This window comes from Leptodactylus fuscus, chromosome 3 (assembly GCF_031893055.1).
Source record: "Leptodactylus fuscus isolate aLepFus1 chromosome 3, aLepFus1.hap2, whole genome shotgun sequence".
Lineage (NCBI taxonomy): Eukaryota > Metazoa > Chordata > Amphibia > Anura > Leptodactylidae > Leptodactylus > Leptodactylus fuscus.
In genome coordinates, this window is record NC_134267.1 from 122,904,173 (window position 1) to 122,929,966 (window position 25,794).

Sequence of the window (25,794 nt, forward strand, 5' to 3'; positions counted from 1 at the left end):
GATAGATAGATAGATAGATAGATAGATAGATAGATACATATAGTGTTCAGGAATCTCATGCCATGCCAAGGACAATAACATTGCTGATGACGATTCTTTTGTGGATAGAGCCTTGCAACTGGGTCAGGATGACAAAGTGATAAGAGATAACAACATTAGTTCTCTGTCTGGCAAATTTAGGGCTACATTACAAGGTAGAGGATGTGAGCGCAACCGCGCCCGCATGGGTATGGGACCTGCAGACAGCTGGAGATGGCTAGGGACCCACAGCACTATAATAGTAGTCAAGGAAAGCCTGGTTCCCCAACTGCTACACATCTCTTTAATGGAAATTGACCCAGTGTTATGTCATGTACATGCCACAGGGCACCTTTCCTGTAGAAACCTGCCCAGGGAAGGTGAATAAAAATAACAAACAGTTATACTCATCTCTCCTGGGCTTCTAACAATCCCCATCATCCGTTTTGCAGCTCTGTCAGCCTGTGACTGAGGTCATGCACTCCAGAGGTCACTACTAGGGCTTGTGATTGGGCCTCAGCAGTCACATAGGGCACACCAGCGTAATGATGTTAGAGCGCCCCATGTGACCACTGAGGCCCAATCACAGGCCCCAGCAATGACCTCTGGGGTGTATGACCTCAGTTACAGACAGAAGAAGACCAAAGACTATGCTGGAGAGAGCCAGATGGAGCAAGGATGCCCAGAGGTGAGTATAAGTGTTTTTTTTATTTTTAATCACCTTCCCTGAGCATCTACTTGTTATACTCTATGATAGATATAATATATTCGATAATAATGGCACCGAAACAAAGCAAAAGGCCAAACCTCACAAATATTTGTCACATTTTGTGGGGTTCACATGAAGCTGCTTGAGGGGGGCTCTTGATAGCATTTTATACTATGTTGGAGCCACTATGGAACATATTATGCTGTGTGGGGGCCACTGTGGAGCCTATTATACTGTGTGGGGGCCATTTTGTAGCATATTATGTGTTCTAGCCACTGTGAAGCATATTATACTTTGTGGGGCCAGTGTGGAGCATAATATACTGTGTGGGGGCCACTGTGGACGATATTACACTGTCCGGATAGCCACTATGGTGCATATTATACTGTGTGGGGCACCGTTACTATTTACCTCACACACCATTTGTATGTAAGATATCTGCAGCACCCATAACTGTCCCTATCAATAATATGCTGAAAGGAGGGGGTATGTGGCCCAAAAGACTTTAGTTACAAGGGGACAAATGTTGCGAGCACACTCAAAGGTACACTATAAGTTGAGGGGAATATTCAGGGGTTTTTATAATATTGGGGGATATTATATTATAACATAACGTGGAGGCTACAATAAGGGCAATACTATAGAAGAGTTGCACTGTGTGGAAAGAAATGAGCGGAGCTGAAGGTGAGAAAAAGAAGCATAGCACAAAAAAACTGGAATAAACGAAGTACCGTATTTTCCGGACTATAAGGCGCACATAAAAACCTACGATTTCCTCAGAAATCGTAAGTGCGGCTTATAGTCCGGTGCGGCTTATATATGGATGGAAGCGGCGGCAAAGTCTGCGTGCCGCTTCCATACATACATAAAAGGCACCGTAAGGGTGCATTCACACTACAGAACGCCGGCGTGTAATCACAGCCGTACACGCCGGCGTTACAGCAGGGCTGCCGGACACTTCCTATTCATTTCTATGGGAGCCGGCATGCGAGCGCTCCCCATAGAAATGAATGGACAGACACGTCCCATTCATTTCTATGGGAGCCGGCATGCCGGCTCCCATAGAAATGAATGAGAAGTGTCCGGCAGCCCTGCTGTCACGCTGGCCTGAAACAGAACGTGAAACTTACCCAGCGGTGCAGGGCGGGCGGGCGGGCATTCAGGCCTCCTCTTCCTCCGATGTTCCGTCCTTCTCCTCCGGCGCTCGCTGATAATGGCCGGGGCGCATGCGCAATATCATAATGCTTCTACTACGGCTACGCATGCGCCCAGGCCATTATCAGTTAGCGAGCGGCGGAGGAGGAGGACGGAACATCGGAGGAAGAGGAGGCCTGAATGCCCGCCCACTCTGCACCGCTCGGTAAGTTTCACATTCTGTTTCAGGCTTTTATTTTAAAACGGGGGGGGGGGGGGGGGGGGGGGGGGGGGGGTAGTTTAATCTAACTTTTACGGTTGGGCTCTATCAGCATGATTTTGCTGATAGAGCCCCTCCTCGCCTGCCGAGCGCTTCCAATAGAAGCGGCTCGCACGCGGGGGGTTAAGCGGCCGCTGGCAAAGTCTGCCTGCCGGCGCTTTCAATAACATATAATGCGCACCGGACTGCGGCTTATAGTCCAGTGCGCCTTATATATGAACCGAGACGGACTATAAGGCGCTCATGGGCAATGCGGCTTATAGTCCAGTGCGCCTTATAGTCCGTAAAATACGGTAGCTAAATAAAAAATCTTATTCCATTAATGCAAAAACATCCCTGAATATAGACGTGTGCTTACCAGAATATGTAAGCTAACTGGAAACCAAAAATAAAAAAAAGTGTAACACAAAACACACAGCATATAGAAAAGTACAAAATTTTATTTCAATCACAAATCTAACACATACATAATCTCAACCATGACTACCTACCTAATCAAGTGAAATTCATATAGCTAATATATATATATATATATATATATATATATATATATATATATATATATATCAGCAGTAAGGGTATGCATCTCATATGACAAAGAATGCATACATCATAATAGAAGTGTGCAGCAGATAGGCAAGTGCCATGATAAGTAGAACTCACATAGACTACTGCACAAACAAAGTATAATGACATGCAGCAAACTTAAGAGTGGTCAAACATACGTGCCTACAGTGCCAACTATAAGTCAGAACAAGAAATATACCCATAATGTTGTGGGTAACAGGAGACAGCGGGGAGAGGCTGTACGCTGACCGTGCTGAAGGTGAGACTCACTATACAAAGATTCATCCATGTGCTCTATGCAAACAGACATTTTGTCCTTTTTTCTCAGTTCTTTGTGCTAGTAAGGATTTACAGTAGTTTGGAATTTGTCTGTAACTTCTCTCCTCTCTTTTAATCTGACTAAACCTAAAGAGTAGGTCATTAGTGTTCTATTGTTTTATACTATCTGGAGAACACCCAGTGCATTAACAATAATGAAAGCACTTACAGCACACATTACAGCAGATGCATCAATAACGGAAAAAGAAGTGTGCGCCTGACAGCATTTATTTAAAATAACCATGTGTCACAATTACTTTTTTACATAGTAGCAGTTGTCAAATCTGACAAAAGAAAGAAATTGTTTCACTTACGAAGATGATGATTCTGACATCAAAAGGTGAAAACTCTCTCAGGAATATACTGAAGTTTATTGTTTCACCCATAGGAAGCAAGTATTAATTAAGGGAAGTATAAAGTATCTCTATTGAGCAAATGGTTTTTAGCAATCACAATGTAAAGGTCCAACTATTCAACATAAGAATACAATTCTTCTTAAACCCTACCCTAAACACTATGTAGGTGGCCCATTCACTATATATATTGTGAACTGTTTCATGCTTAAAGTGAGTCTTACTGCATGTTAAACATACTGTTATCTGTAAAGTGCACTTTGATCCCTGTGGGCACTGCTCCTGCATCCAACCAATCAGGAGACCACTACAGCTTTCACTCAAAGTTACAAAGAAGCGCTGTGGAGTAGCTCAAAGCACACTGCCCAAAGTGCTTAAGGGTCCATTCACATGGAGGAAAATGGCGCTGATTCTGCCACAGTAACTCGCACTGAAAACAAAAAAAAGACTACCATTGAGTTCAATGGGTTCCATCTTCCGCGCCGAACTCATTGAAGTCAATAGGAGTCTTTTTATCAGCGCTGATTCTGCTGCGAGTTATCATGGCAGAATCAGCGCCATTTTCCTCTGTGTGAATGGACTCTAACGGGGCATTCACACGGAGTAAAGTGGCGCTGATTCTGCCACATTAACTTGCGACAGAATCAGCGCTGATAAAAAGACTCCTATTGACTTCAATGGGTTCTGTTTTCTGTGCGGAACCCATTAAAATCAATGAGAGGCTTTTTAACCCATTGATTTCAATGTACTCCACACGGAAAACGGAACCCATTGAAGTCTATGGAAGTCTTTTTATCGGCGCTGATTCTGACGCGAGCTATCGTGGCAGAATCAGCACCACTTTACTCCGTTTGAATGCCCGCTTAGGGTCCATTCACACGGAGATAAATGGTGAGGAATTTGGTGTGGAATTTCAGTGCTGAAATTCCACACCAAATTCAGCATCATTTTCCTCCGTGTCAATGCATCCTCAGTCTATAGTACACAATTAGTAGAAAATCCAGCTCACCCTGATATCCATGAACTTTGTTCTGGGCTGCACGGATGAAGACGGACTAGATCCACATTGACCATAGGAACATATATGAAGAAATCCAGCGTCCACCAGGCGAAGAATAAAATATAACTTTTATTTTTCCATAATAAAAACCATCACATGATATCAAAGGGTTATTGCAGATGATATAGCATGGAAACAGCTACGCGTTTCCTCTTGGCCAAGAGGAAGGGACAAGAGAAAGTCCCGAAACACGTAGCTGTTTCCATGCTATATCATCTGCATTAACCCTTGGATATCATGTGATGGTTTTTATTATGGAAAAATAAAAGTTATATTTTATTCTTCGCCTGGTGGACGCTGGATTTCTTCATATATGTATCCTCAGTCTACCTACATTGCAAGAACAGTGTCCAGGGGACCAAAATCCATTTTCATAGCTACCATAGGACAGTGTTATACTGTGAAGGGATACAATTTATTCATGAACTTTAGGGAAAAGTAATAGCGGAAAAGTCACAGAACTCTAAGAAAAGATGCTCTAAAATTGCAATTTCATGTGAAACACAACCATTTAATAAAATAGCAAAGTTGTCAGAGTTGTCAGGTCTTATTTAAGATGGTGAAATCTAATTTTGAGTATGTATGATGCTTAGTACCTGCTACTACTACAGGCGTATTAAAATGCTTTACCTTTCAATAATGAAGTGTGCTTCACAGCCATCCTTCCAATTAGACATTCTTTCAACATAGACTCATAGTTAACCCAACGATGAACCTGAGAATATAAATAGTTACAGTTACCTATATGACATAACTGTAGGACTTGAGCACTGAGACCCTGTTCATATCTGTACATGGGTTTCCGTTCAGGAGTCCGCTTCGGGACCACCCAAACGGAAACATAATCCTCATAAAAAAGCGGTTACCTTAAGAAACCCATGGACCCCATAGACTATAATGGGGTCTGTGTGGTTTTCACTCGGTTTCCACATGAAAAATGCACAGAGAAAAGTGCAGCTTGCAGGACTTTTCTCTCCGCATTATTCATGCAGATAGGGGAACAGAATCCCCAAATGCAGATGTGAACCAGGCCATAGAAATAGCAAGAAGAATTAAATGAAACAGACAACACTATTTGTAACTGATAACAAACATAGGAATGCATAGCACAAAAGTATTCACAGCTATTTCTCCAGCCTACCTGTAAAATTACCATCATATTTGTGATTATAAAAAGGAATTTTATGATTTGTTCAAGAGTAGCAGCCAATCTTTTCTAAATTAACCTTTTGTATCTACCATCTATGTATATATCCACTTTAATGGTAAATCTAGCTGTATAGTGCTTTGTTATTAAAGGTATTGCGCTGAAAATGTTCCTAAAGTGAAAGGTAGTTTGAATAAGCTGCATGAATCACTAAACATAGTCGTAAGGGCAAATCCAAATGCCAGCTAATAGCAGGAAATATACAGGAATAAAAAGAGAGACCTTTTTCTCAAGTATTGCAGTAATGATGTAAGTTTAAAGGTGGGTTCGCACTGCCATTATTTATTGTCACTTGCTCTAACTCATCAGAGCATGAGAGCAACCGACCTTAGGAGACAGATGCAGGCAGAGTCCTCTCCTTCGGGTGTCTGTTTGCATTAACCTCCATCTGTATCTTTTTCCATTGACTACCATCTAAACAACATAACAAATGCTTTTCTCTGTCATCTTTTTTAGGTTTTGTCTTTTTTGAATTTTTAACTCTGCACACAGGGCTTTTTTTCTGTTACAAAAGTAAACAAGCATGAAGAAAATCAGCGTCCATCATGTTGTTTAGATTACAGTCAAAAGGAATGGACACAGATAGAGGGGAATCCATCTATGTCCTTTAGGCTGGGTTCACACTACCGTAGGTGTCCGACAGCTAGTGTCCATTGCTAATGTCCGTTCAAGATTTTAGCAACGGACACTAGCGGTATTCGTTTACAATTTCCATTAATTTAAATGGGATATTATGTTGTGTCCTTTATTGTCCATTTGTGTCCTTAAGTGTCTGTTTACAACCATGTCCGATTTTTCAAGCGGTTAGAATGTCAGTGCTACAGGTCGGTAGCCGTTGAAGTCCATCGGGTTGGATTTCTTTGGGACTGGTACCACACATGACTCATAGACTCATATTGTACATGTCCGTAATAACACCACACAGATGGTCTTCACACATTTTAAGAACTTTTGTGCTTATCTCATCAGGTCCTCCGGCCTTGTCTGCTTTAATCCTCTTGATTTCCCTACACACTTGAGAGTCAGTGAGAATCAGATAGCAATTGAGTGCAAGTCAATGGGGGTGGGGTCTTAGTGTGTGGGGGGGTTGACTAACATGCTGGTGAGGGCATAGTTGGGGCGGAGTCGAATCTGTTGAAGATTAGATTAAGCTTGTTAAGCCATTTCCTGCCTCCTTCTATCTGGAGACCACCTGCCTTCTGCTTGTGGCCAGATATTCCCTTAAGGCTATTCCACACTTTGCTGAACCTTCCTTGTCCCATCTGTAGTTCCAGCATCTGCCAGAAGTTGGCCTTCCCCTCTCGGATCAGCCATCTCAACTGTTTTTGCAGGCCATATTTGTCACCAGATCTAAAGACTCTCTTTTTCTCCTTGAGAAGAGCTTTAATCTCAGAGTTGATCCATGGTTTGTTATTGGAGAACCACCTCACCCTTCTAGATGGTACCGTGCTGTCCACACAGATATTAATATAGTCCGTAATGCAGTGTGTAAGTCCCTCATTTCTATATCAATTCAAATTTCTATATCATTCTGACCTCATCAACAACAAATGCAAGTTCTATGACATGAAAAAAAAAAGGCTAAAGACTGTACCTGATCAAAAAGCAGAGTTCCATCTATTCCAGCTGCTTTCATGAGCTCCTCTTCTCCACCAGGATGGTATTCCATGTAAGGAGTGACATTATAAACCAATCCTGAAACAAAGGCATGCTAATATTAATCAGAGTTCAGCGTCTCCCCTGTAAACTTCTTGGTATAACATTCTCCCTTTTTTTATTACAATTTAAAATTCTATCTCCTTAGATTCATATTTTCCACATCTTCTGATGTATAGTATTATTTTTATCATTTTTCCCCTTATAATAGATTGTTCTACAGTCATCACAATGTCCTAGTGGTATTTCCCTAGTATTTAACTTTCTACAAGTACTATTTGATTTATACATTATGGACATTGCGATCTGATTATAATCGATCATAATTGATGAGGTTTACATTCTGTACTGTATGTACTTTTTTTCTAACAAACCATCAATTTAGCATCATATTTTTAATTTTTACATGGGAATAAAGAATAAAAAACACAGCATAGTTTGTTACACAAGTTCTCCTAAACACAGAAATGCCCCATAAGTGGTCATAAACCACTGTATGGGTACATGGTGGGCCTCAGAATGGAAAGAGCACTATTTGGCTTTTGGAGGACAGATGTTTCTGGAATAGTTTTCAGGTGCCATGCCGTATTTACAGAGCCCCTAAAGTATCAATACAATGGAAACCCATCAGATATTAGCCCATATTATAAGCTACACCCAACAAATTGCCCCATATTATAAGCTACACCCTCAAGGGATATTATCATTTTGAGCCCAAGAGTGTTTCCGGAAAATTAATGTACAAAGTGAGAACAGAAATTTTTACCAATTGTTTTTGCATCACCATCTTCTGAGATGTGGAACATTTTTATATTTTGGTTGACTGAGTTGGTTGAGGGCTTATTTTTTGAAATACATATAACTTTTTGATCACTTTTTATAGTATAGTTTTCAAGGGGAGATTTTTTAAAAATCATAATTTCTGTATTTTTTTTCCATTTTTTCCCCCGACATTTACCGTGCAAGTGAAATAATGTTTCAGTATATAGTAGTAAAAATATATTGTTTTTATTAAAGTTTTGGGTTTTTTTTAAACACCGTATATACTCGAGTATAAGCCGAATTTTTCAGCCCAGTTTTTGTGCTGAAAAAGCCCCCCTCGGCTTATACTCGAGTCAGCAAAAAATAACAATAAAAAAAATTGTATATATATATACATATATATATATATATATATATATATATATATATATATATATTAGGGGGGGAGGGGTGGGTCTATGACCAGCCACAATATCAATGTATAGAATCTCCCATAAAATAGTGCAAAAAAAAAAAAAAGTTCTAAATCCCTCCTTTCCCTATGTACAAAAGTAGAAAATGATTGTGAAACACATACACATTAGGTATCCCTGTGTCTGAAAGTGCCCGATCTACTGAATATAGGTTATCTGCAGTGCTCCTGTTCTGTCGGGAAGGGGTTAATGGGAGCACTGCAGATACCCTGTATTCAGCCTGGCTGAATTCCAAGTGGGGGAAAAAAAAAAACAGTCCTCAAGCTCAGGAAAGGGGCAGACAGACAACCAAAACACCCCCTCACCTTTCCCAGCACCCAGCATCTACTGCACCCAAAAACTCCAACCATTTTAATTTTTGAAGTTTTCCAGTAGCTGCTGCATTTCCCCCCTAGGCTTATACTTGAGTATATACTCGAGTTTTCCCAGTTTTTTATGGTAAAATGAGGGGCCTCGGCTTATATTCGGGTCGGCTTATACTCGAGTATATACAGTAATTCAATTTAAATAGGAAATGTGCATTTTGGGGATTTATTTATTTATTTTAATACACTTCAATTTTCTCTACCTAGGTCCTCATTCCTGGCACATACAGCATTTGTACGTTTGCTCCCACAACTGCATCCACTTGACTTGGTACCCGTCTCCTCCCAATGAAAAAAGTGGCAAATCACTGAAACGTCTGTGACATCCTTCCAAGCTTTTCAAACTTATATGCTAAGTGTTCTATGAATATACAATTCTGTATTGCTGCATGAATAAGGGTACTAATATTACCAATGGTAAAATACCAATAAATTGTATATTCACTTTTTTCCACAATCAAATGGAGTACTTGGGTTTATATTTATAAAATAGGCAGAGAGGACTTTTTTCTCTGCCACTTTCAATATATAACTAGTTGAAACCCAGCACACCCCATTATAATCTATGTGGGATTATAGCCTACCACGTACCACACTTGTGTGTCCCAGGTATCCTATATTTGCCCAGCCATGTGCTAGTGGTGACTTTGTGTCACTCTGTCCCTGATATTATGTCCCCTTCGATATGTGAGAGACGGTCTCTGAGTTATTACTTTACAAACGTCAGGATCCTGTTTAAAACGTTCCAGTAAGTTCTCAGTGTGTATAAGCACCAATACGGCAGATTTGGGTTTTCACAAGTGAAGCTGAACGCTACGGAGGAGAACTCTGAGGCCTGAAGTGAGGAACCAATGAGAAGAGGCTTTGTTCCTTGACACGCCCCGTGGGCGGAACAAGAAAACGCCGGAGAGTGAATAATTGGCTCTCCGGAGGTGTGTTAGAAGTGGGGAAAGACTGGCTCCAGTAGCGATAAATAGACTGTTGCTGCAGTATCGGGACCCACCATCAGGGTCCCAGAAACTGCGGTTTTAACTGCTAGCATCAGAATAGGGCTCACAATTGTCTCCTGATGAGCATTATTGCAAGGGAAACGCGTTGAGACTTCCAATATGTTCTGGGGGGAGGGTGTTATCTTTATCCCTACCTAGGTGTATCCCTTAGTCTTATGCCAGCTGATTTTAATGAGACGAGGCAGAGAAGTCAGTCATTGATACTATGGACTAAAGTTCTATATATTTATTGTGATCCGGGTGTCGCTGAGTATTAGCTGCATGTTTCACTATTTCCCAGTGTATGTTGGTGCTAAATTCCTCTCTCCTTTGGAAATCAGACAGATTTCAGTGACAATAACTGAAGGGAAGTGGCAGGGACTAAGAGCTCTTATTTTACTAATAGTGGGTAGCAGTGACGAGAGGGGTGTATGGGTGTCCACACATGAGAAATATCTAAGTGTGTGGACTTGTACTTGTGATATACCCACCACCTGTATAGCTAGCTATCTCTATATGTTATGGTAACATATTGAGTAGTGACATGGAGCTGATTAGAGATCACTACTTATGCTACATAAGGGAGCTGGTGCCACATTTTTAGTCATCATGTATTAAAAGTTACGTTTTATATTTAGGGCACCCATTTGTGTTTAAAATTTAATTTCTGGTAGTCCTTAATCCACTGTTAAGTCATTTAATATTATACCACCTACAGGGCTGGTATACAAAATGAGATTGTTGGGACTGGGGAAAATATCTCTAGTTAAGTTTACAACTGGCTCCGTGATCAGACAACAGTGAGTACTGGTAAATGGAAAGTACTCAAACTGGATCACAGTCACCTGTGGAGTGTCACATAGCTCAGGATTGGGTTCTCTCATTTTTAATATGCTTTGAATTACCTGCTAAAGAGTATACAGAGAAGTGTTTTCATATTTGCAGATGGTACTAAACTCTGTAAAGTAATCAATTCTAAGAAAGGAAGCAGAATATTATAGGGGGTTTGGGGAAGCAAGGAGCATGGGTAGAGACTTTGCAAATAGAAAATAACATCTATGATTATATACTTAATAGTAAATTACTATATAAAACTACATTCACATCTGCACCGCGTTCTCTAGCATTCTGGTCCGCCAGACCGCTGAAACAGCAATTACACACATAAAGACCCAGGCACCGGAGTCCGCTGGGTGTGCATCATAAAGTGCTGGAGAAAAAACTCCTTCTTGCAGGATTTTTCTTTCCACTGATTTTCTGCGATTTCTGCAATGCAGATGTGAACTTAGCCTAAGACTTACACTGAAAAAACTTGGGGATGTTGATGGCTAGTAAGCTTACCTTTAGTGACCAGTGCCAGGCAGTATGGCAAATCACTAGTATGGACACAGAGGACTGTGCATAGTTATTGTATACAAGAAGGACATGACTATACCAAAGAGAGTGCAGCGAAGGATGACCAAGGCAATTAGCAGAATGAACCGTATACTTAAGAGTCCTTTTACTTCCAGGAAGCTTGGAGGAGAAATATGGCCGTTACAGAGCTTGTTTGCTCGCTTCCACAGTATTCCTGTATCACCTACTGAAGACTTGCAAGTTTTTTGCTTTTTTTATATTTCATAACCACTGGCTAACACGGTACAAAAAAACAAACAAACATTTTCCTGTATCACCTACTGAAGACTTGCAAGTTTTTTGTTTTGCTTCCACAGTGTGAGCTAGTTTCCAACTTATTTAGACCTTCAACTTCTAAGTTGAAGGTCCTGAGTTGTGCTTAGCTACCCCCTCTGCCTACTCCCTGAGGTGGGTGATGAGATAGTTCATCGACATCTGGAAAATTAGGAAACATATTGTTCTATCTCCATCATGGTGGAAATTTGGATCCTTGCTGACCTCTGAAGTTCTCCTCTCTTAGGCCTGAATTATCTTGGCAGTGTCAGAGAGTTGTTAAGCCATAAACCTGACCTGTACTACTTTAAAGAGCACACTGCCAGACCAGGTCATAAAACCATAGGGAATCAATATCTCACTCTTGACCAGTCCCAGGCATTAATTATAACACATACACCAATATACTGTTGACAAATGGATAACACTATATTCACTAACAATAGATACCCAAACACTATAATTCAGTAGCGATACATACTGTACACAAGTGGGCTTCCTTTATCACAGCCTTTATAAATCTGACAATTAATTAAATTCTTGGAAATTACATTCTAATTCTTCATCTTGACTTAGGTAAGGTAATTCCCAACTGTACCTGAGGATCAAGTAAGTTAAAACTAGGTTCACACTACAGCCAGATGCTACCGTATGTTTAGAGCAGGGGTGTACCTAGCCTCTCTACTGCCTGAGGTAAACTACAGAAAAACACCCTGCCTCCACCCACCCACCCCACCCCCCAAATAAGTATGGTAGCCTTATGGCAACCTACCTAATTAAAATTATAACAAGGAAGGTATGCTTTACTTTGATTGTGTATACTGCACAAATAAAAACTGTCTAGATGTAAGCACTTTCAGAAAAAAGGATCAGGCATCAGCCTACCCCCTGCAGAAACATGCATGCTAGGCCAATGGCTATTTAAGGTTCACTGTAGCCAATTTACACATGGCAGGGATTCAATTTTGCCTATCTGATGAGACTAAATGCCCATACTGTAAAAGAAACTTCTATTGATATAATTACGTTTACAAAGGTGAAGAAGGATCAGAAAAAGCATACAAATCTTAAAGTTTACTTTTTTTATAGCAGTAATTCACAGTACTTACACTAATTAAAAACGCTAGACACTTACCTCTGATACATATCCAGCAATCTGTCTTTTTATTGTGTTTTGCAAGCTCCTCTTCTGTCACTTCTATTAAGCGTCCTCTTAAGCCTGTTAAATCTTTGCCACTACTTTGAAGCTTGATCCAGTCCATGAGACTTCTTCCAGGTTTCAGTGGGGTCTAGGAAAGATCATTTTAGAAGTAAGCAAAATCTGTATAATAGGTATGCCAAAAAAAAACAAACAAACAAAAAAAAAAAAAAACACAAACTGCTCTCCTGACGTGTTTTTCAGTAAATACTTAATACAAAAAATATTATGCAAATTAGCTCATCCCCAAGAAGAAGAAAGCAGTTCCTCTTGGGCCACCTGTAGGCAACTACCTTGTAAGTCAACATTTCACCAATTATGAAGGCTTGAAACATGACAAGGGATATCAGCCAAACCACCCATCTCTTCTTCTAACTTCGATAATATCACTAGTAAAGGGGCTGGACATTGATGGAGGGTAGCTATCTATAGGTGGCACTACAAAGAAAGTTCTCTTCCCCCAAAAGAGATCTAATCTACATACTCTTCTCCAGGAAGTCTTGCTTGTAAGACGCTCTATACCAGGCATGTCAAACATGCGGCCCTTTACAGGCATATCTGCGGCCCGCACAAAAGTCTCAAACTTTGTCTCTAAACTTTAGAGACAAAGTTTGAGACTTTTGTGCGGGCCACAGATGTACAAGGAAAGTGAGCGGTGGATTGGGGCGGCCCTGCTGAACGCAGCGCTGCTCCAGCGGCCGCCCCTCACCCTTCGCAGAGAGCAGGTCTCCCTGCCTGCTCCGCCCCCTCCTCCCTCCGCTCCGCCCCCTCCTCCCCACACGCCGGGTGACGTGGCCACGTTTCAGGCCCGCACCCGACGTGTGCCTGCGTCCTACGCGGTCTCACAAGACCGCTGCGCAGGCTGAAGAGCAGAAGCAGGTAAGCTTCTGCAGAAGAAATTGTGATTTTTCAAGTATTTAATCCCTACCCTATGGATAGGGGATAAATACTAGATTTATGATGATGGGGGGGTTGGAGTGCTGGGGAAGGGTTGGGGTGCTGGGGGAGGGGGGCTTTTTGATGTCTGTCTGGCCCTTCCTTGGGCTTGAGGACTGTTTTTTTTCCCATCCACCTTGTAATCCTTTCACTTGGGGGTTAATTGGAGCATTACAGTCTGTAGTGCTCCTATTAACCCCCAAGTGCAAGAATTACAAGTGGGTGGGAAAAAACAGTCCTCAGGCCCAAGGAAGGGCCAGACATCCAGAACCCCCCCCCCCCAGCACTCCAACCCTTCCCCAGCACTCCAACACAATGGTGTCTGCCAGCTTTAACTGAGGTGCCATTTTACCAGCAATCGCAGGCACCCGGAGCATTTTTATGGCAGCCGGGAGCCTTGTGAGGCTCCAGCCTGTCATTCTATGCTTTCTATTGTAGGCTACTCTATGTAGCCTGCAATAGAAATGCCGGATTTTTGTGATGCATGGTATTAGTGATCAGTCCCCTAGGCCCTAGCCATTAGCTGCTGTGTGCGGCCCTCGCAACAACCTCTTGTTACTCATGTGGCCCTCGGGGTACCCTGAGTTTGACATGCCTGCTCTATACTACCTAGACATCTGAATGCAGTAATAAAACCAGCTTGAATTTTTCCTACAGAGCTTCCTGGAGACATCTCTTCCTCAAAATAACAACATTCAAGCATCCAACCATTCATATGATAAAGAAAGCGTAACTCATTAGACCAGGCTTAGAAGAGTTAGCAGTATACTAGAGCTATCCTACTCCTTTCTCCTTCTGTGTGCAAGTCTGACAGTTATATGCTGAGTGAAGGAAGGGAGAAGGAAAGCAATTTGACAACATGGAGAATTAAAGGGGTTCTAACGTTGGGAAAAGCCATTTTTACGTAAACATATACTTGCCTAGCCTTTAGAAAGGCTATTCCACACATACCTTTTGTATGTTAATCCCCTCAGTAGTTCTTATTCATATGCTAATTAGCCCCCCAGCATGCATATGGAAGTCTCAGTGAACACTGCTGCTGACTCATCAGGCCTCCCTGCTCTCACACATAGAGAGGGTGCTCGCGTGTAACATGTAATGTTAATTTACTGTACTGCTGATGCTTTCTTCTTCCCCTAAACAGCTTCCCCTTCGCCATAAGTGTCTTGCAACCTGCCTGTCACGTTCTTTTCCATGCTATACTGCTGCGACACATGTTGCCACACTTACCAGCACAACTCAGCTAGACATGTCATCCTGCAGCCTAGTCTATCATGTTACTCCATACTGCACTGCCATAGCATCACCACTCAGCAAAACATGTCCTGCAGTCTCGTTATTCGCATTCTACTACTCCGTCCTGTTGGTGACACAATGTTGGTGTAATATATATATATATATATATATATATATATATATATATATATATATATATTATTTATTGTCAGGGTCTGGGGTTGCTAGGTGGGGTGGCAAAGACACCAAGAGTCCAGTTTCTTTAGTCCAAAACAAAGGTAGAGTTTATGTTCACTCAAAAAGGTAGTGCAGCAACAAAAGGAAACAATACAAAAATAAATACCTGCCTGGCTAGGCTCTAACTAAACATAGAATAGGTCACCTCACTTAGAATCACAGAAATCAAAAGCCAGTTGAGTCATTCAGGACACAGCTCCAAAAATATGACCTCTCTCTTTGGTTCTCCAGCCAAGCTCTGCCCAACGTCTGCTGCTGGAGCTGGCTTCTTAAGCCTCCCTTGATGAGGAGACTCTATGCAGCTGAGTCGCTGCTGGAACATCCCCAAAGTGTGGACTGGAGGGGGGTGTGGAATGACAGGTCCCACTACCAACCTACCTGCCATTCCTAAAAATCCAGCCCAATTCTGAGCATTTACCAACATGCTCAGCAGACGAACATTATCTGCTGAGAACAAACATTCCTTCTGGAGTTTTCTCATTTCACCCACCTTAGTAGTCTGGGGGAGATGTACACCCCCCTCTATTACCTGACCAGCCATCGGCTTACAATACCCAACCAGTCATAGACTGGGACACAAAACTGTAGCAAACAGGTTTATTTAAATAAAAACAAAGCAAAATAAATAAACCTTCAAAAAGGAGCAAAATAAAATACAGCCTTAAAGAGGACCTTTCATGGGTTTGGGCACAGGCAGTTTTATATACTGATGGAAAGCCGACAGTGCGCTGAATTCAGCGCACTGTCAGCTTTCCTGATCTGTGCCACGGGTGAAGAGTTATCAGTCCCGGTACCATAGCTCTTCACAGTCAGAAGGGTGTTCCTGATAATCTGTCAGGAACGTCCTTCTTCACAGCAGCAGCGCCTATAGCACCGTACTGTGTGAGCGGGGAGGAACGCCCCCTCCCTCTGCTCACAGTGATCGCACATAGATGAGTATTATCAGTAGAGGAGGGGGCGTTCCTCCCCGCTCACACAATACAGCGCTATAGGCGCTGCTGTGAAGAAGGCCGTTCCTGACAGACTGTCAGGAACGCCCTTCTGACTGTAAAGAGCTACAGTAATGGCACCAATAGCTCTTCACCCGGGGCACAGATCGGGAAAGCCGACAGCGCGCTGAATTCAGCGCACTGTCGGCTTTCCAGCAGTATATAAAACTGCCTGTGACCAAACCCATGAAAGATCCTCTTTAACTTCAGTTAAAAACAGTGTGAAACAAAATCCTGCTTGTCTGAGTGCTAACTAACCAATAAATACTAACTGTACATGGGGCTTACTACTAACCACACGAATCAACTAAAAAGAACATAATACCGTCTCAGCATACTCACAGTGTCAGGACAGACCCTGGCACTTCCTCTCACTACTCCTCAAGCTATGACTAAGGGACCGTACATCAGCTCCCGAAACGCGTAAGCTTTCTTTTTTGTACATGCTTGGATCCTTGTTCATGGAATGTTTTTAACTGCACCTAGTAAAAGTTACATTTTATATATATTTCGGCATGCTGGAGTACACTTTTTTTGCTTTTGTCTTCACCCCGTGATACAGTCCGGGGTTTACTCTTCGTGCAGCCATATACTTCTGCCCGGATTATTCAATTTGAACTTGTCATTCCAAGTGGTTGAGCTACACATATTTGTGTTTTTTTCTACTTCCTCTCGCTCCCTGAAGTGCAGGCTCTGCGGCCTTTTATGACCCGGTAACAAGCCTGGGACCTACACCTGGGCTGAGGCCTACTGAAGACCCGCCCTGGACCACACATAAATCAGGAATCTGGTGCTGATATAGCATGATTTCAGCACTCTGCCTGTCACCTTCTCATAGGATATACATGTATTAAAAAAAGGTCCTTACTTCAAAAAAAAACCATACCATTGCATCCAATACCAAACCATTTTGGTGTCACATCTGCTCCCAGAGCATTTTCTTTCCTAAAGGGACAAACAGTCATGGCGGTAAGTGTTGGCAATTTTTCCAGAAAATGAAGTATGTATTTCTCCCAGAGGAATACAATTGCATATGTTTTGTAATTGAAATTTTTATTACCTTTTCTATGTTCTGGAACACAAAAAAACCCAAAAACCTGAAATTATATAATTTCATGCAAAATTCTGAAATTGGGCCAGACAAAATTAATAGCACCCTCAACTTAATATTTGGTTGCAAAACCTTTGGAAAAAAATAATTGTAATCAATCGCCTCCTATAACTATTAACAAGCTTCTTACACCTCTCAACTTGAATTTTGGACCACTCTATTGCAAACTGCTACTTGCCACATGCGAGTTTGAGCAAGCATAACATGCTTGAAACAAAGTTAGTTAACAACAATTTTGAAAAGGTGCCAACAAATTTTTCCAGAATATTTTTGTCCAAATTTATGTCCAATTTGCCTTTTTTCTCAATTTTTTTTGTATTGTTCCAGTACACACAAAGGAAATAAACATGTATATCACAATACATGTGTAAATGTAATAATTTTCTGGCCGAAATACTTTCCATTTTCTGGAAATATTTCAGGAGTGCTCACTTACGGCTATGACTGTAACATTGGTTGTGTTTACCTTAGAGAGGTAGAAAAGGGCTGGATGGAGTCCTAGGAGCCCTCACAATGTCACACACTATGTTTTAAGCCCATATCAACTGTGACTTGTGCCAAACGTATTCAACCCAAATCACATCTTCACACCAAACCACACTAAACAAACAAATCATCAGAGGTTCGTCCATTACTACTGTCCAGCAAACAAATGTGAACATAAACATGACAGTTGAGTAATCCTGTGTCACAAATTCCATTACAAAAAAGATGCAGGATGTTACAACAAGATCTAAAGCAACACAAAGGGTAGCGGGATAAACAGTTGCAGAATAAAAGTAATGCGCTGCAGATAAATATGAAATATCACATGAGAACTTGAATATTTTAATGCTTTCCCCAACATCTGCTGTAATAGTACCCTGTTTTCATGTTTGATCACCTTCCCTGGGCTTCTTCTTTTTATATTCTAGGGTCTGAAAAAGCCGACGGTCACTTTTTGTTATTTTTCGATTAATCTCACAGCCCTTATCTCCAGTGTATACCCTTCTATTATTTTGGTCAAAGATGATTGAAGAGCCATTTTAACGGTGGTGCTGACACCCCTTCCCTCTGCCCCTTTTGCAGGACTTTTCTCTTTGCATTTTTGAAGTGGTATGAGGGATGGAATGCCCAAACAGAATACGGGCGCAGGTGTAAACCTAGCATTAGAATTGAGGGGCATCTTTACTTACTTTGAATTGTATTTTAACTTTTCATTCTGGAAATAGATGAATAGACAACTGGTTGTTGCCAGGTGGGGTGTGTATCTACATAGTCTGAGGCTGAGTTTTCATGATGCGTCAACCGAAAGTGTCTCAGGCACTGCTCGCCTGCTGTAACAAATGGGAGCACAAATTTTCAGGCAAAATGACATATTAGTTGTAAAATTGTGTGACCACTGGCCAGTGTAAAAAGGCATGGTTCTGGACTTGCATGGCTTAAGGCACCGTGTTTTGGAAAAGCAGCTTTTTTGTTGCAGAATTTTCTGCATTTCTTTGAGCCAAAGCCAGAAGTGGTTACAAAAGGAATGGGAAATATCTAAGAGCTCTTATACTTATCCCTTCTGTTCAATCTACTCCTGGCTTTGGCTAAACAAACTGCAGAAAGTTCTGCAATTAAAAAAAAAAAAAAACCCTGCTTTTCCGTAATATGTAACCTTAGCCTGACACACTGCCTAGGTATTGGGCAAAAAAAAAAAAAATTGTAAGATTCAGTTAATTTATTAATAAATTACTAGTAGGGATGTCAGAAGAACGGCATAGCATACAGTTCTGATTCAAAATTGTTATATCATGGGAACTACAATTCATTTACTAATACAAACACGTTAGAAGAGGTAACACGTAGGGCTGGGCATTTATGACCCAAATTAAAATCATGATTAATTGAGCAATTTACCTCAATTAAAATGAATAAAATTACTTTGGGAAACACACCCCTATTTATACTTCCTGCCATGCCACTGAATTTTGGTTTTGGTTATTCAAATATTAGCAATACTGATTGGATAGCATTTAGATGGTGACAAATCCTACAGCCAATGGAACTGAGACACAGAATGCAAAATATTTGAAATTGATGTCAGTAACACCAATTTAGATTATTTTTTGTATTACCATATATACTCGAGTATAAGCCGACCTGAATATAAGCCCCCAGAAGAAGGCAGCGCCGAAACGTGTGTTGGGGTAGGGTATCCTCTGATCCTGGTCCTGCGTATTTACCTTTATTGTGACTATCTTTGGCAGAATTACTATTTGTCTACTTGCCTTACGTGATTGCCTAAAATGCACTGTCTGTGATACTTTACCTATGCAGCCACTAGTTGCAGGTTACCTAGTGATCTATACATATGCCTACTTCCTAGTTATACTATATTTGGACTTAGTCATTGTCTTATATTGTTAATTTACTCATATCACCAATCAATTTACTGCATCTTTGTGGTTTGTATATGCTAGCAGTAGTTTGCTACAGGGCTTATTTACTAAATATTCCTAGTGCTGTTTATTTAGTTACTGTCTTCCATTTTATTGGATATTTACATAAATTACATTCTACAAATTGGACCATCATCTGTATAGAATCCCCTTCTTGTCTGTTGGTAGATACCTTCCCATATATACGGTATTTTTATACACTGTTTCTAAATAAAAATATTGTATTTTATTGTTACCTATGTTGAACATTCCTTTCAGCTTTGTTTGTTGTTTAGTTCTATGCCTAGTTCTGAATTAGGTATGCATGTTACTCTGTGACCCATAAAGAAAGAATTAGGTATGTTTGTTTGACCCTTTTATTCCTTTGACGTTATGCTTATTATTCGGTAATGCACACAGTAGCGTCCCGGTAATGCACACAGTAGCCTCACAGTAATGTACACAGCAGCATCACGGTAATGCACACTGTAGCATCACGGTAATGCACAAGGTAGCGTCACGGTAATGCACACAGTAATGTCACGATACGTGACATTACTGTGTGTATTACCGTGACGCTATTGTGTGCATTACCTTGACGCTACAGTGTGCATTACCGTTTTATCGTGACATTACTGCATTACCATGACGCTGCTGTGTGCATTTCCGTGACGCTACTGTGTGCATTACCGTGACGCTACTGTGTGCATTACCGTGACGCTACTGTGTGCATTACCGTGACGCTACTGTGTGCATTACCGTGACGCTACTGTGTGCATTACCGCGACGCTACTGTGTGCATTCCCGGGACGCTACTGTGTGCATTCCCGGGACGCTACTGTGTGCATTACCGGGACGCTACTGTGTGCATTACCGGGACGCTACTGTGTGCATTACCGGGACGCTACTGTGTGCATTACACACAGTAGCGTCACGGTAATGCACACAGTAATGTCACAATAAAACGGTAATGCACACAGTAGCATCACGGTAATGCACACAGTAGCATCACGGTAATGCACACAGTAGTGTCATGGTAATGCACACAGTAGCGTCACGGTAATGCACACAGTAATGTCACGATAAAACGGTAATGCACACAGTAGCGTCACGGTAATACACACAGTAGCGTCACGGTAATGCACACAGTAACGTCACAGTAATGTACACAGTAGAGTCATGGTAATGCACACAGTAGCGTCACGGTAATGCACACAGTAGCGTCACGGTAATGCACACAGTAGCGTCACGGTAATGCACACAGTAGCGTCACGGTAATGCACACAGTAGCGTCACGGAAATGCACACAGCAGCGTCACTGTAATGCAGTAATGTCACGATAAAACGGTAATGCGCACTGTAGCGTCACAGAAATGCACAAAGTAATGTCACAATAAAATGGTAATGCAAAGAGTAGCGTCACGGTAATACACACAGTAGCGTCACGGTAATGCACACAGTAGCGTCACGGTAATGCACACAGTAGTGTCATGGTAATGCACACAGTAGCATCCCAGTAATGCACAAAGTAGCATCCCAGGAATGCACACAGTAGCGTCACGGAAATGCACACCGTAGCGTCACGGAAATGCACACAGTAGCGTCACGGTAATGGACACAGTAGTGTCACAGTAATGCACACAGTAGCGTCACGGTAATGCACACAGTAGCGTCCTGGTAATGCACACAGTAGCGTCCCAGGAATCCACAAAGTAGCCTCACGGTAATGCACACAGTAGCGTCATGGTAATGCACACAGTAGCGTCTCGGTAATGCACACAGTAATGTCACGATAAAATGGTAATGCACACAGTAGCATCCCGGTAATGCACACAGTAGCGTCACGGTAATGGACACAGTAGCGTCACAATATAAAGGTAATGCACACAGTAGCGTCACGGTAATGCACATAGTAGCGTCACGGTAATGCACACAGTAACGTCACAGTAATGTACACAGTAGCGTCATGGTAATGCACACAGTAGCGTCACAGTAATGTACACAGTAGCGTCATGGTAATGCACACAGTAGCGTCACGGTAATGCACACAGTAGCGTCACGGTAATGCACACAGTAGCGTCACGGTAATGCACACAGTAGCGTCACGGAAATGCACACAGCAGCGTCACTGTAATGCAGTAATGTCACGATAAAACGGTAATGCGCACTGTAGCGTCACAGAAATGCACAAAGTAATGTCACAATAAAATGGTAATGCAAAGAGTAGCGTCACGGTAATACACACAGTAGCGTCACGGTAATGCACACAGTAGCGTCACGGTAATGCACACAGTAGTGTCACGGAAATGCACACAGCAGCGTCACTGTAATGCAGTAATGTCACGATAAAACGGTAATGCGCACTGTAGCGTCACAGAAATGCACAAAGTAATGTCACAATAAAATGGTAATGCAAAGAGTAGCGTCACGGTAATACACACAGTAGCGTCACGGTAATGCACACAGTAGCGTCACGGTAATGCACACAGTAGTGTCATGGTAATGCACACAGTAGCATCCCAGTAATGCACAAAGTAGCATCCCAGGAATGCACACAGTAGCGTCACGGAAATGCACACCGTAGCGTCACGGAAATGCACACAGTAGCGTCACGGTAATGGACACAGTAGTGTCACAGTAATGCACACAGTAGCGTCACGGTAATGCACACAGTAGCGTCCTGGTAATGCACACAGTAGCGTCCCAGGAATCCACACAGTAGCCTCACGGTAATGCACACAGTAGCGTCATGGTAATGCACACAGTAGCGTCTCGGTAATGCACACAGTAATGTCACGATAAAATGGTAATGCACACAGTAGCATCCCGGTAATGCACACAGTAGCATCCCAGGAATGCACACAGTAGCGTCACGGTAATGGACACAGTAGCGTCACAATATAAAGGTAATGCACACAGTAGCGTCACGGTAATGCACATAGTAGCGTCACGGTAATGCACACAGTAACGTCACAGTAATGTACACAGTAGCGTCATGGTAATGCACACAGTAGCGTCACAGTAATGTACACAGTAGCGTCATGGTAATGCACACAGTAGCGTCACGGTAATGGACACAGTAGCGTCACGGTAATGCACACAGTAGCGTCACGGTAATGCACACAGTAGTGTCACGGTAATGGACACAGTAGCGTCATGGTAATGCACACAGTAGCGTCACGGAAATGCACACAGTAGCGTCACGGTAATGCACATAGTAGCGTCACGGTAATGCACATAGTAACGTCACGGTAATGCACACAGTAGCGTCACGGTAATGCACACAGTAATGTCACAGTAATGCACACAGTAACGTCACAGTAATGCACATAGTAGCGTCACGGTAATGCACACAGTAGCGTCACGGTAATGCACACAGTAACGTCACAGTAATGTACACAGTAGCGTCACGGTAATGCACACAGTAGCGTCACGGTAATGCACACAATAACGTCACGGTAATGCACACAGTAACGTCACGGTAATGCACACAGTAGTGTCACGGTAATGCACACAGTGGCGTCACTATAATGTACACAGTAGCGTCATGGTAATGCTTGGTTATGTGCATTACCGTGACACTACTGTGTGCATCACCGTGACATTACTGAGTGCATTACCGTGACACTACTGTGGTCATTACCGTTGAATTGTGACATTACTGTGTGCATTACCGTGACACTACTGTGTGCATTACCGTGACACTACTGTGTGTATTAACGTGACATTACTGTGTACATTACCATTTTATCGTGTCCAGGGGCACTAATACCGGTGGGGTGGCCCTGCAACACAAACCCACCCCAACTCCAATCCCAATCAGCACCACCCCCCACTAGGCCACTGAAAAATTGTCTTGAATGAATCTAGTCTTTTGTGCAAAAAAGGTTCAAGACTACTACTCTAGTAGGGCAAAAAGGGAGAGTGAGTAATAAAATGCTTTTTTCCCCAAATTGAAATGCTAAAGTAGTTTTAAAAAATACAAATAAACATAATTGGTATTGACATATCAGTAACAACCCAAACCTAAAGAGGACCAGTCACCCAGTACAAAATACTAAATGACATATAATTCGATTCTCAGTCGTGATCGATTTGGTGTTTTTCTTTATAAACGAAATGGCTCTTGCTAAATTATATGTAAACTAGCTATGATTCTCCAAGTGGGCGGTAACCTTATGTTTCTCTATCTGAAAATAAAAGATTCCCAACTACTTGGACAGTCATAGTTTACATTTGATTTTCCAGGGGCCCTATCCTCCATACGTGGATGGATTTTAAAAAGAAAAACACCAAATGTTTCAGGGGGAACAGAAAGATTTAAATAATGTATGAAATTTAGTATTTTGTACTTTATGACAATATTATATATCCAATGTATTGAACTAAAAAAAATGACTGACCCTATGAGTAGCCCTAAAGGGATGTTAGTGAGGAATTGGTCTAGTATCCTCATCCCTGATGGGCTTAGAAATACATTTTGGGCAGTCTATGTTCCAGAAACATGTGCAGTTGCTGCTGACCCCGTTTTATCATCTGGATAGGGAGTGAGATATATATGGTTTATAGCAGATAATTGTGAAATGAAAGGAAAATGATACAAGGCTTTCAAAATTTTACCGTATATACTCTAGTATAAGCCGACCCGAATACAAGCCGAGGCCCCTAATTTTACCACGAAAAACTGGGAAAACTTATTGACTCAAGTATAAGCCAAGAGGGGGAAATGCAGCAGCTACTGGAAAAAAAAAAAAAAATATATATATATATATATATATATATATATATATATATATACATACAAAAACTGTGCTGAAAAACTCGGCTTATACTCGAGTAATTAAATAAAAATCTAAAAAGTGTGACGTGGAAAAGTATTCAGCCCCCCTATATTAATACTTTGTAGAGCCACCTTTCACTGTCTTTAAAGCAGTAAGTCTTTTGGGGTACATCTCTACCAACTTTGCAAATCTAGAGGATGACATTTTTGCCCATTCTTTTTTGCAAATAGCTCAAGCTCAGCCACATTGGATGCAGAGCGTCTGAACAGCTATTTTCATGTTTTGCCACAGATGCTCAATGGGATTTAGATCTGGATTGGACTGGGCCATTCTAAAACAAGAATACTCTTTGCCCTAAACCATTCCACTGTAGCTCTGGCTGTATGTTTAGGGCCTTTGTCTTGCTGGAAGGTGAATCTCCTTCCCAGTCGCAAGTCTTTTGCAGCCTCCAACAGGTTTTCTTCCATGTTGCCCTGTATTTAGCTCCATCCATTTTTCAAATCGTACCAGTTTCCCTGACCCTGCTGAAGAAAAGCATCTCCACAGCATGATGCTGCCACCGCCATGTTTCACAGTGGGGATGGTGTGCTCAGGGTGATGGGCAGTGTTACTTTTCAGCCATACATAGCACTTTGCATTTAGGTCAAAAAGTTCAACTTTTGTTTCATCTGACCAGAGCACCTTTTCCACATATTTACCATTTCTCTCTCCTTCCTTCCTTTTCTTCTTACCACTCTTCCATAAAGACCAGATTTGTGGAGTGAATGAATTATAGTTGTCCTGTGCACAGATTCTCCCACATGAGCTGTGGAATTCTGCAGCTCCCCCAGACTGACCATGGGCCTCTTGGCTGCTGATCTGACCAATGTTCTCATTGCTCGATCTATCAGTTTAGGTGAACGGCCATGTCTTGGTATGTTTGCAGTTGTAGAATACTTTTACCATTTTTAGATGATAAATTAGATTAGATAGTGCTCATTGGGATGCTCAAAGCTTGGAATATGATTTTATAACCTAACGTTACTTTAAACTTCACCATAACTTTATCTCTGACCTGTTTGGTGAGTTCCTTGGTCTTCATGATGCTGTTTGTTCACTGGTATTCACTAACAAACCACTGAGGCCTTCACAGAACAGCTGTACCGTATTTTTCGGACTATAAGACGCACCCAGGTTTTAGAGGAGAAAAATAGGGAAAAAAAATTTTCAGGCAAAAAATGGTAAAATATTTAATATATGGGAGTTGTAGTTTTGGAACAGCTGCAAGGCCACATTGACAGGTGACCCTGCAGCTGTACGGGGATGTATAGGGCGTTTTTTTTGTGGGGCCAGGTGTAGACCGGGC

General features: G+C 41.8%; 1 protein-coding gene across 2 annotated transcripts in view; it reads right to left on the reverse strand.

Moving 5' to 3' along the window:
* CYB5R4 (cytochrome b5 reductase 4) overlaps nucleotides 1–25,794 on the reverse strand; it is a 150,862-nt gene that overhangs the window by 120,770 nt on the left and 4,298 nt on the right. For both annotated transcript variants that reach the window (XM_075268257.1, XM_075268255.1), the window contains exons 2-4: nucleotides 12,695–12,848; nucleotides 7,241–7,341; nucleotides 5,070–5,154 (exon numbers count right to left, since the gene is read on the reverse strand). In XM_075268257.1, coding sequence (XP_075124358.1) covers nucleotides 5,070–5,154; nucleotides 7,241–7,341; nucleotides 12,695–12,848 — 340 coding nt within the window. The remainder of the gene's footprint in view (nucleotides 1–5,069; nucleotides 5,155–7,240; nucleotides 7,342–12,694; nucleotides 12,849–25,794) is intronic.